We start from the raw sequence: 16,063 nt of genomic DNA on the forward strand, positions 1-16,063 counted from the left end.
ACAAGAAAGTGGTTCCACAGTTACCCGTATTATTAAATCCTCACCCACACTAGTGCTGTTGTTTTTAGTTTGTAAACACCTATTGATGAAGCCCCAATTCCATATATTTAGTGTGCTGTGAGAGCATGTTATTTTTATATCTAAGAAAGCAATTGATTTCTGAGTCATCAAGCCTTATTAGAGAGACAGATTTTGGAGAGACAAAGGTAAAACCTTAACGGTTCAGGAGAGGTGTTAGTACCTGCTTTTTTCATGTTGTTGGGGTTATATTTTCCTTTCAGTGATTTTGGCTGTATACAAAAGGGGACATTTCAGAGATAAATGAAATTCCCTTATTTAACTCCAAGCATAGATTTGGCAGAGCAAAGATACACAGACGTATGTCAAAAAAGGGTTAAAATTGCATGACTTGTAAGGAAATCAGCTTATATCTTTTTGGAGTAATCAGAAATCAATCTCCTTGCCCCAGAACAAACCATACCTTGAAAAACTAGAAGGTAGATATACTATATATGACCTTTCTGTAGAAACTATTGAATGTCTTCTAATATTAGACACTATTGAGTATAAGCTGTTCTATTATTTTAAGGTCCAGTGGTAAGAAAAAGCAATGCCAAATAAACAATTATGTTTTTACATCACTAAGAATTGATATTTTATTGAAAGAACTCATCTCTACTTACTTAAAAATATATTTTCATTATTTATTACTCTTGTACATACTCAAAAAGGAAAATATTAGCTTAAGAAGTTGGATCGGGCTTTTCTGAAACTTAGTCCCCTTCAGAGTCCAGGTCTACTGAAGCACTTTAGATTCACTCATCATGGCCTGTGTTTTCCCACATAGTATTATTGGCCTCTGTGCCCTCAGGAGTGTTAATGTTGAACTATTTCTTGAAAGAGTGTTTCAATATTGTCTCTGAGATTTTCTTCCGAGCTGTTGTCATATGTTCTGATCATTTTGATGGTGCCATCATATTGTTTATGTGACAACTGGGCCCTTATACCCCACGAGGTGCACCCAGATCTGTGCATGGGCAGGCAGTGATAATTACTTAAGAGCTGCTACCTGGCCTGCAGCACTGCAAGACCATCTTGATTTCAGGTGTGTTTAAATGCACAAAATGTGTTTTGTTATCAGTCAAACATGTCATACATTGGCATGTATTATGGACACTTAATATCTGGCTATACGTAATATGTTCTGTATTTCTGGCCACAGATTTATTTATCTTCTGGCAGACAGAATGGAGAGAAAGGATGAGTTTTAGTACACTGCTTGAGATTAATATATGATATTCAGGGGCTATGGGAGAGATAATTTTGACATCACTGTGTGACTAGGAACATAAAGAGGTACAAGAGACTCTGAAAGTGGAGGATAGAAAAAGTATATTATATTTCCATTGATTTGCCGGGGAGATTTTTGTAGTCTCTTCTCATGTAGCTAGAGTTATGCTCAGTGATATAAATACATATGCTAGCATCACTGCTCACCTCACCCATGCCCCTCCCTTGCATGCTAATCGCTTATTCATAAACAATTAGATGCTTTGCTTGCACAAAAATCTCATCTACTCTTGTCTCTACACCTTCCAAAACCATTCATTATCATTATTATTGATTCGTACTCTTTCAACACTTTATTTTATTTTGTTCCATCTCGTAATTTCTCTGAAATTCTAAATGTCACATTTTCTTAAATATCAAATAATTAACAGTTGTTTCCTTTTGAAATTATTGTTTATAATTTTGTGAGGTCTTTTAATGTGGCTGAAAGAGCTCTAAGACATTATAAAACCCAGACTGGATTCAGAGAGTACAGAGTTAGAGTAATGTTGGGATCATAATCCAAATCTGTCTTAGTATATTAAACTGGAGAACCATTTAGAGAGCAGTTGTCCTCTTGCTGTTGCTGCTCCCACTATTGCTTTTTGATTCTAAAATTCTTATTAGTCTGGGCCCTTTAAGTTACAAATGATGGAAATCGAACTCAAACTGGCTTAAGTAGAAAGGGATTCTATTAGCTCATAAAACAAGACATCCTACTGTGGTGTTGGATCAGGTATGGCTGGATCCAGGGCCTTGTCACTCTCAGCACTTGGTTCTGGCTTCTTCTTTGTTAACTTTGGTTTCAGTGAAGTTCATTTCTACTTAGTGGCCTCTGCAGCTCCTGACTCAATTGTTCTAACTTAACTATCTCACAAGAAATGTTCTCTTGCACAGTATTTCCAATCAGACTCCTGGAATCAAATCTCCATAGATTTTCTTGGTTTTCCTATCTATCCCTGAAGCAATTACTGTGGCCAGGAGAGTGGATTTTATTGAGTTTGTTCTTTCCATGTTACTTATCCTGGAACTATGTGGATTCCGAATGACACTCCCTGAAGTGAAAATCAAGTAGCTGGACAAAGAAGGAAGATGTTGGTCTAGCTTAACCAATGGATTCTCCACTGTAAGCATTAACCGAGTGGTCTTCAGCATTTGTAAACTATTTATCTCATTTGAGTACGAGGGGAAAGTAAAAACTATAGTAGTGAAACTGGAACTGGATCCAGGGAAATAGATCCCTGATCTCAACCCTGACTCTTTCAGGCTTGTAGGATAACATTACTTCCCTTCTTCAAAACTATGTCAATCAAATCAGATGGGCAAGAAGCTGATGACACACTAGGGAGGCAGTGTCAAGGTTGGAAATCTCCTTCCCTAGGAGTCAGGAGTCCCAGATGCTGCTTTCAGCTCTGAGAACATGTTATTTTTCTGATAGATTGTCAGCTCCTGGAGGGGAGAGACTGGGCTTGATCTTGCTTTTTAAATGTTTCATCTAAAGTTTTTTTCTAAGTCTCTCCTTCTATGTCTCCTGTCATATGTATGTTGGGACCTGTTATCTTCTGTGTCTATTCTCATTCAATATATGCTTGTGTGCATATGTATGTATAATTTATGTATGTATTAACATTTATTATACAAACATATGTATAATGTATATACACATATGATACATACATATATACATATATATGTATATATAATTTCCACTCTGTCAAACACAATATACTAGAGGCTAAAGAATTAGAAAATAAATAAGTGACTTCTTGTCAAGATGGTCAATTGAGTAGATGTAGGAAAAAAAAAGACATATTAGAGAAATATAACAAATGTATTTGTATTACACAGCTGAGCTTGGATAATTTAAAAGGGAAAGTCTTTAGATGCCAGAAATAAAGATAAAACTGAGTAAACAAATCATATATACCCATTAGGGACTTTGCATTTTATTCCTGCGTGGGTATAGGAACTGCAACCATAAGCTGCAAGCATGGTTTTGAGTTGCAAATTGTCTCTTCTCTACAGAGCTTAGACAAAGAAAATGTCCTAACTTTGAATAATAAACCTTCACTCACTGACTTATGTAGTAGCACAGAAGAGGTTCACCTCCACTAAAACATTGGTGGAAAAATAATCACCACAAAATCAGAAACCAAAACCTGTACTACACAACGGTGGCTGCATTGTCCCATGCCCAGCAATGCTGAAAGCTCAAGCTGTGGTAGCAAAACTGCCCCCTGACAGTATCTCAACCACCTGGGACACTCCCAGAACTCATAAGAAACTCCCTGAAGATGAGCTCACAGAATAAAACTACAGAATACACAAGTAATCCCATGAGAGTCAGCGACAACTCTGTGCTGGCTATCCAGATTTAATTATAATAATATTTTGCCATATTTGCTTCCATTTTCTAAAAGAACTGAAAGCATTATAATTGGTTGAAGTCTCTTGTCCCCAAACCTTTTATCTTCACCCTTCCTGAAATGTAAGTACTATGCTATAGTTTTGTGTTATTCTCAGTCATATCTTTATATTTTGAGTGGATGTCTATGACTCTGTAAGCAAATATTACAGAAATGTATTCTAGAGATTTTGTTCAAATCTGTTTTAGAGCTTTAGCTGTGATGGAATATACCTAGCTCATTTATTTTACATGCTGTTTATCCTTTTTTGACTATATCACAATTATGTATCCATTTTCCTATTGATGGGTGTTTTGAGTATTACCAAATTATTATAAGCAGTGCCACAATAAACATGTCCTTCTTGTACATGTGCTAGAGTTTTCCTATGTATCTAGAAACATCTGGATTTAACTGATAGTTGTACCAGTTTACACTTAGCAATATGTGAAAGTTATTGCGGCTTCACATTCTAATTCTTGATAAAATTTACCTTTGCCATTAAATGCATGGGTGTAAGAGGATTTTATTTTCAGTATGCATTTCCTTGTTTCTTTCTGATTCTTTCACAGATGTTAAGTCTTGCATATTCTTCTGGCAGATGCCCTTTTGCTTAAGAGAATCAGAGTCACTTTCTCTCACTTGTGATTTTTGTGTCCCTGTTGTCTTTTGTCCTTGCTCAGATTTCACTCAGTGGAGCTGGAAATGCTGGGGTTCAGCTAATGCCCTGTGTGTGTCAAGCAGTATGGAGGAGGCTAATGACCCTGGTTCAGTATAGACTTCTCCTTCCTTGTGAATAGTGTGGTCTAATGAAGGTAGGTAGGAGCAGTGCAGGGCCTCGCTTATCTGCCTCTTGCGAACTGCACATAATTGATGCTTGTTCTGTAGTTTTCTTGTGATATCTTTGTCTGGTTTTGGAATCAGGGCAATACTGGTTTCATAGAATGAGTTGAAAGTATCACTTCCTCTTCTCTCTTTTTTGGAAGAGTTTGTGGAGGATAAGTAATAATTATTTGAATATATGGTATAAATTTTCTGAGCCTGGGCTTTTCTTTTGCAAGTCTTTAAATTGCCTTTTTAACTCTTTTCTTATATGCATATTCAGATTTTCTTATTTCTTCTTGAGTATTTTCAGCAATTTGTATCTTTTTAGAAATTTAATGTAAGTTATCTAATTTGTCACAATACAGTTTTCATAGTATTCCCTTGTAGCCTTTTTGATTTTTGTAAGATCAGTATTGTTGTAACTTGTCTCATTCTGATTTTAGTAATTTGAATATTCCCTCTTTTTTCTTGGTCTGTCTAGCTAAAAATACGTCAGGTTTGCTTATCTTACTGACTACACTTTAAATTGCAAAGTTCTTAAACTTTTTCGTATCCAGTTTTTTTGCTTTACTTACTTCTATTATGGTTCATAATTTCTTGTTCATTTGTTAGGGACTTTTTTCTTTCATCTGTCTTTTTTGAGCATTCTAAACTTATTTATTTAAATATATTCATCCAAATTTTCTATAACTTAAATTTCACCAGGATGAATTCTTCCCCCAGTGACTGGTTTTATTGATTATCTTTCTTAGCATTTTATTTCTTTATGTATTTTTGAATTTTGATTTGGAAGCACACTTTGAGTAGGAGGACTTGGATTTTTCAGTCTGTGTGTTCCCATAGATTTTGGCTTTTTTATATTTGTGGTCACCTTCTACTCCCACTTCCTGGGGCCCGTTTCTTGGTCAGGAGTTCGTGTTGGTTCCTCCTGCCTTCTTAGAGCAGTTTTACAGCTCACCCCACCAGGCCCTTGTGACAGAAGTTCCATCTGGCTCCCATTCATGATCGCTGGAGCCTCCTGCCACCTCCGGGTGTCAAGGGGTAAACCTGGCTCCATGTCCATCTTGTGTCGATCACAACTCCTAACTTCTCCTGCCTTTCTTTCCTTCTGGACCCCAACAGACTCAAGGTTTTCAGCTTACTTGACACTTTGTTTTGATCTGCTGCACGTTTACAGAGAGGGTTATTTGGTGTATATTTTAATGGCTTTGATCTTTGTTTAGAGCAAAGGGTGTCTCAAAGCAGGGATAACAGTGCCATCTTGGCAGGAAGATCTGAAGAGTAAATTTGTACAAACTTAACTGGTTTAAGTTTGGTGACTTCAGTATGGGATAAACCCTTTAAGTGATTCTATCTTACAAGGAGAGATAATGTTTATGTATGTTATTTAGCCACTAGGTACGTTTGAATGGAGTGTACAATTGTAATGTTGTTTCAGAAAGAATTCAGACAGGCAGACCCCAAAATTGACGTATTAGTTTTCCCTGTGCTAATGTTGTCTGGGACTTGTATCTTTGGTGCTGCTTTTGTAATGTTGGGGAGGGGGGGAAGAGAGAAGGAGAGGGGGAGGGGAAGAAAAGGGTTATGTTTCTGATTATCTGATTTTATTACAGTTATACTGGTGACAGAAAAGAATATTTGAAGATATGTCTGATAAAGTACCAATTTATAACATTTTGAGTTTCAGAAACCCTGTGTGATACCTTTTGGGCTCTGAATCTTGGGACTTCCTGTGCTACTGTCATAAAGCTTTATGTGATACGTATGAGTCACAATAAGTACATGACTAACTGTTAATTTGTTAAGATTCCCAAATAGATAATAAAGATAAAATTTTTTTAAAAAGTAAGAGTAGGTGTCTGCCCTGATGTAAAGTACAGTGATGATATAAAGCAACTAAGGAGATAAGCTATGCATGAGGGCCAGGGATTCTCACAAAAACTTTAGTGTCAGTTTCTCACTTAGATCCTTGGATGTGGTAAGGATTTAGGTAGTGTACCTGGATGGTTGAGTCTCAGGTAACTAAATTTACAAGATAGCCAGGAAAACTGCAACATAGGGTAAGTGTTGGATGAAGGACTATAGACTTGTACTACCTGGGTAATTGTTTCATAACCTTGGGAAGTTATTTATCCCCTTGGTATTTCTTAATCTGTGAATTGAGTTTGATAATGGTACATATTTTCTTGGGTTGTTCTAAGTATTGATTGAAAGTCTATATGTAGAGGCATTATGCCTATACCAGCTGTATGTGATTACTCAGGTAATGTTAGCTAAGTACTAATACCAGTAAGGGGGAGCAATAATTCACACAGTGGTCAAAATGCCTCAGTTGTAATCATTTATTAATTTATTTGAACACTACTCTGTGTTACTAACATTGAATATCAACTGGATGAATAAATTTTAGCCTGGTAACAGTGACCATATGATTTATTGTTTAAACTGGAACAGTTTTGGGAGTGAAAGGCAGTGCTGTTAATAATCATTGCCAGGATAGGTGGCATGAGGCAGAACTATACTGGGTTATCTAAGGCATATGGCTACTCTAGTTATCTCCCTTTCTAGAATATCTTATGAATCATTCTTGTATATTCTGCAAAGTACCTGTGACTATATTGATGATAATAGGTGATCAATAAATATTTTTTGAAAGAGCTACCAAATACTAACTGGATATAGCAGACAAGTGCATTATTTTTGTTGTTTATAGGCTCCTTTAATTTGAAGTATTGAATTTGTTCATAAACTTTCTAAATTATAATTTAATTTGTCTGCTTATTTAGGAGGTCAGTAAGACAAGTGTTTGGCAATGTGCAGACATCTCCTAACCATGAAGGGAAATCAAACTGATTAAGAGGATTAATTTGAAAACTCAGTGCCCTATTTCCAAGTTTTCTACAGATATACAAATCACTTACATATGTTACCTGTCTTTTTTAAAATATAAAATATTATTTAAAAGGTTAGTTAATAAAAATCATTTGCAACGACTGTCTGTTCTAGTTTTGGATGTTGTCACAAACTGAGGTGCACTGGTGTGTAGCTCTGCTCCATCACTGCCCACCTTTCATTCCCCTAGGTGATAGATTTTTTAAAATTTATTTTAGAATGTGCTGTTACTCTTCCTTGTTTCTAAAATTATTTTGTTTCTTCAAAACTCAGCAAGGAAGCATGTGGCTGATGTGACACTGGGGGCCCCTGATAGACAATGTATCATGGACAATCAGAATAATCCAAATATTTTGATACTAAGGATATCAGGTTAAATATTTATCAAATGTATTCTAACCAACATCCTGAGAATTGACATTTGAAGGAATTATGTAAAACCCACCTGTTGGTTTGTCTGTGTGTCAGTTTGTCAACCACCTATCTATCTATCTATCTATCTATCTATCTATCTATCTATCTATCTATCTATCTATCTAATCTCTCTCTCTCTCTCTTTCTGTCATCTATCTGCTTACCATCTACTTCCTTTAACTTTTCTTTGATGGAATATTGTATTTGATTCCTTTTTCATCTGGCAGTAAAATCTTATATGAGTCTAGGTATCTGGTATATTTTTGCCTTATCTTTTCTAAATCTAAAGGGAACCCAATTGCTACAAGTTGTACTTTGAAACTTCTCAGTGTAAAATATTTTCATCTTTTTTTCAATACATAATATAAATTCAGGCTTTCTTGCTTTTTAAAACCGAGTTACTGAGATAATTATCAGAGATTAGTAAGACAGATCACTTAGATGGCAAGGAGAAAAGCCTCAGTAGCCAGATGATTTCAGCTTGACAAGCTGTGGCGTATTATTAGTCGTGAAATGCAGGCCAGACTTGGCACTGATAGTGTTTTGTGCAGTTACACAAATGCCTTTGCTAAAGGCATCGAGTCCAAACTGTTCATTTGCATAGATGTTCAGAGCATTAACTAGGAGCTAGGCATAGTAAATTATATTTACATCCTACAAAAATGAATGTCATATTAGTGAATTTAGTAGGTAAGTGCCTGTCTTAAGGACATAAATAAATATCAACTGACTAGAAGCAAACAGATGAGGAAGTTGTTTTTTTTAACATTAAAAAAGGGGGAAAGGAGTTGTTAGGCTTGAGAACCAGGCTCACCTAATCATGCAGCACTCTAAAAGGAGTAATGTGGATGGGAGCTGCTACCATCAGACTTGAGGTCAAGGCTTCTTTGTAATTCAGAGGTGCCTTTATGCAATTCAGGGCAACAAAAACTCACCGAGAGTCGCTGTGAGACACACTTTGTAGACAATGGAAAAATGAAGATTGGTGATTCACAATCTTGGTCGTCAGCATGCTTGTAGCCTCATAAGGGAGGATGTGTCTGTGAATTAAAAATGCAGTGTAGTGTTGAATGCTGTGGCAAATACGAGCACAGGCAGTTATTTATGGTAAGACACCTTGTCCATTGGGAGCAGAAGGTAAACAAGGAAAGCTTTTCTCAAGGATATGAAGTTTCTTTTAGTTGAATTAAAAAATGTTTAGTAGATTAAAAATCAACAAAATCTGGAGACAGAGTGCGGGTTGTGATGTGAAGTATGGAATGACGGCAATTCCCTGGTCTCTGGCAAAGTCGTCGTGGCCAAAAGTCATTCGCCCAAAAGGTGTCTTGGTTTGAATTAGAAAAAGATGTGTTTTCTTCCTGGCAGATGTAATCCCACGGCAGTGGCAACGGCGTGTGTGCAGAGCCCAGGGGTGGATTTCAGCTTCCACTTGCCCCTTGGCTGGTGCTCTTGTGCACTGCACAGTCTGAACAACTGTGTGGGCAGATGTGAGCAAATGGGTGGCCAATCATGTCATTAATGCATACAGGAGATGAGAGTAGAACTGGGAGGCAATGAAAGGGGAAACCATGAGCTCAGTGGTGAATATGTTGTATGATTTAGGGTCACTGTTTAGGTGGAAATATCAAGGAAGAAGTTGGATATATGGATTCTAAAACATTGGGCCTACAGATGATTTAGTTGTATTAATTTTTTTAAATTACCTGTCAGTTATAGTTAAAATTATTCAAAGTGAATGACCTTTTGAGTTATAACTCCAGTGGTACTCATGTATTACTAGTGGTTGGTTGTCCCAAATTGGTAACCTGCTGTATCAAAAAACTCATTCCAAATAATTTTTCAAAGAATGTCTACAATTTTTTATTAATGTACTGAAGAAGATCATGAGTCATGATAAATAGGATTGGTAAAAATTTTCTTATTTTCTCTGTTCCAGGTTGCTGTGTTATGCTGTGTGTGGCTAAGACCTCTTACCAAGAAAACATTTGCTTTGACCCTTGTGGACAGTCAGGCCGTGTGAGTACTGAAGCTGTACAGGCAGACTGGAGTGAATCTTAATTGGTTAGGACAGCTAAGTAAAAAGCTGGGAATTTTGTGATAGATAAGACCAAAAGAAATAGTATCTATTTTCTTTGTGATATAAATTCTAGAAAGCTCATTTCTTTTCCCCACTCCTTTATTATGCCAGAGGCTGTAAAATCAACAGTAAAATTTTTATGTCAGTTCATTTATCAGGGTACTTATGATAATAAGCTATAAGACATATAATTGAAAGTATTATTTGGGGTTTGTTTTTGTAATTTTTTTTTTTTTTTATTGAAGGGTAGTTAACAACAGTATTGCATTACATTAGTTTCAGGTGTACAACACAGTGATTCAACATTTATATACATGATAATTCTAGGTACCAGGTATCACCATACCAAATTGTTACAATATTTTGACTATATTCCTTATGCTATACATTACATCCCGGTTACTTATTTATTTTACAATTGGAAGTGTGTTTATATATATATATATATATATATATTTTTTTTTTGTGAGGGCATCTCTCATATTTATTGATCAAATAGTTGTTAACCACAATAAATTTCTATATAGGGGGGTCAGTACTCAATGCACAATCATTAATCCACCCCAAGCCTAATTTTCGTCAGTCTCCAATCTTCTGATGCATAACGAACAAATTCTTACATGGAGTACAAATTCTTACACAGTGAATAAGTTACATGGTGAGCAGTGCAAGGGCAGTCATCACAGAAGCTTTCGGTTTTGTTCACGCATTATGAACTATACACAGTCAGTTCAAATATGAATATTCATTTGATTTTAAAACTTGATTTATATGTGGATACCACATTTCTCTATTATTATTATTTTTAATAAAATGCTGAAGTGGTAGGTAGATACGAGATAAAGGTAGAAAACAGAGTTTAGTGTTGTAAGAGAGCAAATGTAGATGATCAGGTGTGTGCCTGTAGACTATGTGTTAATCCGAGCTAGACGAGGGCAATAAACATCCATGTATGCAGAAGATTTCTCTCAGAACATGAGGGGGGAGGTTCTAAGCATCACCTCTGTTGCTCCCCATTTTCTCACCAGATGGCCCCCTGCAACTGTGCTTGTCTTAGGTTGTTCCTCCCTTGAGGAATCTTACCCGTCTCTGGCTAACCAGTCATCTTCCGGGGCCATACAGGGAAATGTTAAGTTGGTAAGTGAGAGAGAAGCCTTATTGTTTGAAAAGGTTAGCTTTTTACTTCTTTGCATATTAATGCCCTGTGGCTTCTATGCCCAGCATTTGTCTTGAGGTATCTTTACCACTTGGAAGAATTATGATACTTGGTAAATTTGATATGAGGCACGAATTCTATTTAAGGGTTGTATTAGGAAGGAAGAAGAAAAGCTATAGAAGTAGCAGGCAGAAGAAAACATGGGGAGATTGATTATTTCTTTGACATATCTTCTTGTAGAGTAACTTCAGCATGTATAGGTTTTAAACTACTAATTAAATTGTGCACACACATTAACATAATAGGAATATAGTTACCTAACCAAAGCATACCTGTAATTACCAGCCATCTCCAGTGAAACCAAGAAAACCAGTTAGGCACCTTAGGCATTTGTGAAAACTTATCTATGATATGGTGGATATTGTCCAACTGAACTTAAACAGTCTGAGAGAATTCAGATAAACTAGAACAACCCATTCCTGGGGACTGTTCATATCCCATATGTTCTTTTAACGATAAATAGTCTGTGGTTGTAAGATTTTGGAGTGCTACAATTTGCACTTCTCCTAATTCTTGGTTGAGTTCCAACAGTATAGATCCAGTCCAATTTTTGTTTTACTGTATGCACAGGCCAGCTTAGATATCTCCGTCATCATTCCCATGGCAAGTCCAGGAACTGGTGGGATGAGTGCATCTACACCTGTGGCAGTGCGTGGATCTTTGCTGGAGTTTTTTTTTTTTTTGCTGATCATCTTCTGTCATGAGTCTTCCCGAGAGTGCTGATGTTGGAAGTTCTTTTTCATATCGTTTCTTAGTTCATTTTCGGGGTAGCCAAATTAGGCTTTGATCCTCTGCATAAACACAAACAGACCCTTTGCCTACACTTTTATATGCCCTTTATATCATTGTGTAGAACTCATTAGAGGGCACCACATAGGAACTGCCTTTTTTTTTTTTTTTTAATCATTAATCTATACTTACATGACAAATACTTTGTTTACTAGGCTCTCCCCTATACCAGGTCCCCCCTATATACTCCTTTACAGTCACTGTCCATCAGCGTAGCAAACTGTTGTAGAATCACTACTTGTTTTCTCTGTGTTGTACAGCCCTCTGCTTTCTCCCACCCCGCTATGGATGCTAATCTTAATACCCCTCTTTTTCTGCCCCCCCTTATCCCTCCCTACCCACCCATCCTCCCCAGTCCCTTTCCCTTTGGTACCTGTTAGTCCATTCTTGAGTTCTGTGATTCTGTTGCTGTTTTGTTCCTTCAGTATTTCCTTTGTTCTTATATTCCACAGATGAGTGAAATCATTTGGTATTTCTCTTTCCCTGCTTGGCTTGTTTCACTGAGCATAATACCCTCCAGCTCCATCCATGTTGCTGCAAATGGTTGGATTTGCCCTTTTCTTATGACTGAGTAGTATTCCATTGTGTATATGTACCACATCTTCTTTATCCATTCATCTATCGATGGACATTTAGGTTGCTTCCAATTCTTGGCTATTGAAAATAGTGCTGCGATAAACATAGGGGTACATTGGTCTTTCTCATACTTGATTGCTGCATTCTTAGGGTAAATTCCTAGGAGTGCAGTTCCTGGGTCAAATTGTAGGTCTGTTTTGAGCATTTTGATGTACCTCCATACTGCTTTCCACAATGGTTGAACAAGTTTACATTCCCACCAGCAGTGTAGGAGGGTTCGCCTTTCTCCACAGCCTCGCCAACATTTGTTGCTGTTTGTCTTTTGGATGGCAGCCATCCTTACTGGTGTGAGGTGATACCTCATTGTAGTTTTAATTTGCATTTCTCTGATAATTAGCGATGTGGAGCATCTTTTCATGTGTCTGTTGGCCATCTGTATTTCTTTTTTGGAGAACCATCTGTTCAGTTCCTTTGCCCATTTTTTAATTGGGTTATTTGTTTTTTGTTTGTTGAGGCATGTGAGCTCTTTATATATTCTGGACGTCAAGCCTTTATCGGATGTGTCATTTTCAAAGATATTCTCCCATACTGTAGGGTTCCTTTTTGTTCTATTGATGGTGTCTTTTGCTGTACAGAAGCTTTTCAGCCTAATATAGTCCCACTTGTTCATTTTTGCTGTTATATTCCTTGCCCGGGGAGATATGTTCAAGAAGAGGTCACTCATGTTTATGTCTAAGAGGTTTTTGCCTATGTTTTCTTCCAAGAGTTTAATGGTTTCGTGACTTAGATTCAGGTCTTTGATCCATTTTGAGTTTACTTTTGTATGTGGGGTTAGACAATGGTCCAGTTTCATTCTCCTACATGTAGCTGTCCAGTTTTGCCAGCACCATCTGTTGAAGAGACTGTCATTTTGCCATTGTATGTCCATGGCTCCTTTATCAAATATTAATTGACCATATATGTCTGGGTTAATGTCTGGATTGTCTAGTCTGTTCCATTGGTCTGTGGCTCTTGTGCCAGTTCCAAATTGCCTTGATTACTATGGCTTTATAATAGAGCTTGAAGTTGGGGAGTGAGATCCCCCCTACTTTATTCTTCTTTCTCAGGATTGCTTTGGCTATTCGGGGTCTTTGGTGGTTCCATATGAATTTTTGAATTATTTGTTCCAGTTCATTGAAGAATGTTGCTGGTAGTTTCATAGGGATTGCATCAAATCTGTATATTGCTTTGGGCAGGATTGCCATTTTGACGATGTTAATTCTTCCTAGCCATGAGCATGGGATGCGTTTCCATCTGTTAGTGTCCCCTTTAATTTCTTTTAAGAGTGACTTTTAGTTTTCAGAGTATAAGTCTTTCACGTCTTTGGTTAGGTTTATTCCTAGGTATTTTATTTTTTTTTGATGCAATTGTGAATGGAGTTGTTTTCCTGATTTCTCTTTCTGTTGGTTCATTGTTAGTGTATAGGAAAGCCACAGATTTCTGTGTGTTGATTTTGTATCCTGCAACTTTGCTGTATTCCGATATCAGTTCTTGTAGTTCTGGGGTGGAGTCTTTAGGGTTTTTTAATGTACAGTATCATGTCATCTGCAAATAGTGACAGTTTAACTTCTTCTTTACCAATCTGGATTCCTTCTATTTCTCTGTTTTGTCTGTTTGCCATGACTAGGACATCCAGTACTATGTTAAATAACAGTGTGGAGAGTAGGCATCCCTGTCTAGTTCCTGATCTCAGAGGAAAAGCTTTCAGCTTCTCGCTGTTCAATATAATGTTGGCTGTGGGTTTTTGATAGATGGCCTTTATTATGCTGAGGTACTTGCCCTCTATTTCCATTTTGCTGTGAGTTTTTATCATGAATGGATGTTGAACTTTGTCAAATGCTTTTTCAGCATCTATGGAGATGATCATGTGGTTTTTGTCTTTCTTTTTGTTGATGTGGTGGATGATGTTGATGGACTTCGAATGTTGTGCCATCCTTGCATCCCTGGGATGAATCCCACTTGGTCATGGTGTACGATGGTTTTGATGTATTTTTGAATTCGGTTTGCTAAAATTTTGTTGAGTATTTTTGCGTCTACGTTCATCAAGGATATTGGTCTGTAGTTTTCTTTTTTGTTGACGTCTTTGCATGGTTTTGGTATTAGGGTGATGTTAGCTTCATAGAATGAGTTTGGGAGTATCCCCTCCTCTTCTATTTCTTGGAAAACTTTAAGGAGAATGGGTATTATGTCTTCCCTGTATGTCTGATAAAATTCCGAGGTAAATCCATCTGGCCCGGGGGTTTTGTTCTTTGGTAGTTTTTTGATTACCGCTTCAATTTCGTTGCTGGTAATTGGTCTGTTTAGATTTTCTGTTTCTTTTTGGGTCAGTCTTGGAAGGTTGTATTTTTCTAGGAAGTTGTCCATTTCTCCTAAGTTTCCCAGCTTGTTAGCATATAGGTTTTCATAGTAGTCTCTAATAATTCTTTATATTTCTGCGGGGTCCGTCGTGATTTTTCCTTTCTCGTTTCTGATTCTGTAGATGTGTGTTGACTCTCTTTTTCTCTTAATAAGTCTGGCTAGAGGCTTATCTATTTTGTTTATTTTGTCGAAGAACCAGCTCTTGGTTTCATTGATTTTTGCTATTGTTTTATTCTTCTCAATTTTATTTATTTCTTCTCTGATCTTTATTATGTCCCTCCTTCTGCTGACCTTAGGCCTCATTTGTTCTTCTTTTTCCAATTTCGATAGTTGTGACATTAGACCGTTCATTTGGGATTGCTCTTCCTTTTTGAAATATGCTTGGATTGCTATATACTTTCCTCTTAAGACTGCTTTTGCTGTGTCCCACAGAAGTTGGGGCTTAGTGTTGTTGTTGTCATTTGTTTCCATATATTGCTGGATCTCCATTTTGATTTGGTCATTGATCCATTGATTATTTGGGAACGTGTTGTTTAGCTTCCATGTGTTTGTAAGCCTTTTTGCTTTCTTTGAACAGTTTATTTCTAGTTTAATGCCTTTGTGGTCTGAAAAGTTGGTTGGTAGGGTTTCAATCTTTTGGAATTTACTGAGGCTCTTTTTGTGTCCTAGTATGTGGTCTATTCTGGGGAATGTTCCATGTGCACTTGAGAAGAATGTGTATCCTGTTGCTTTTGGATGTAGAGTTCTAAGGATGTCTATTAGGTCCATCTGTTCTAGTGTGTTGTTCAGTGCCTCTGTGTCCTTACTTATTTTCTGTCTGGTGGATCTGTCTTTTGGAGTGAGTGGTGTGTTGAAGTCTCCTAGAATGAATGCATTGCATTCTATTTCCTCCTTTAGTTCTATTAATATTTGTTTCAGGTATGTTGGTGCTCCTGTATTGGGTGCATATATATTCATAATGATTATGTCCTCTTGATGGACTGAGCCCTTTATCATTATGTAATGTCCTTCTTTGTCTTTTGTTACTTTCTTTATTTTGAAGTCTGTTTTGTCTGATACCAGAATTGCAACACCTGCTTTCTTCTCTCTGTTGTTTGCTTGAAATATCTTTTTCCATCCCTTGACTTTAACTCTGTGCGCGTC

At 37.0% G+C, this 16,063-nt stretch overlaps 1 protein-coding gene across 1 annotated transcript in view; it reads left to right on the forward strand.

Moving 5' to 3' along the window:
* Nucleotides 1-16,063, forward strand: part of L3MBTL4 (L3MBTL histone methyl-lysine binding protein 4) — a 503,654-nt gene that overhangs the window by 36,756 nt on the left and 450,835 nt on the right. Inside the window, 1 exon segment of the mRNA XM_057504056.1 lies at nucleotides 9,802-9,881. Coding sequence (XP_057360039.1) covers nucleotides 9,802-9,881 — 80 coding nt within the window.

Source organism: Manis pentadactyla, chromosome 6, assembly GCF_030020395.1.
Source record: "Manis pentadactyla isolate mManPen7 chromosome 6, mManPen7.hap1, whole genome shotgun sequence".
In the NCBI taxonomy this organism is placed as follows: domain Eukaryota; kingdom Metazoa; phylum Chordata; class Mammalia; order Pholidota; family Manidae; genus Manis; species Manis pentadactyla.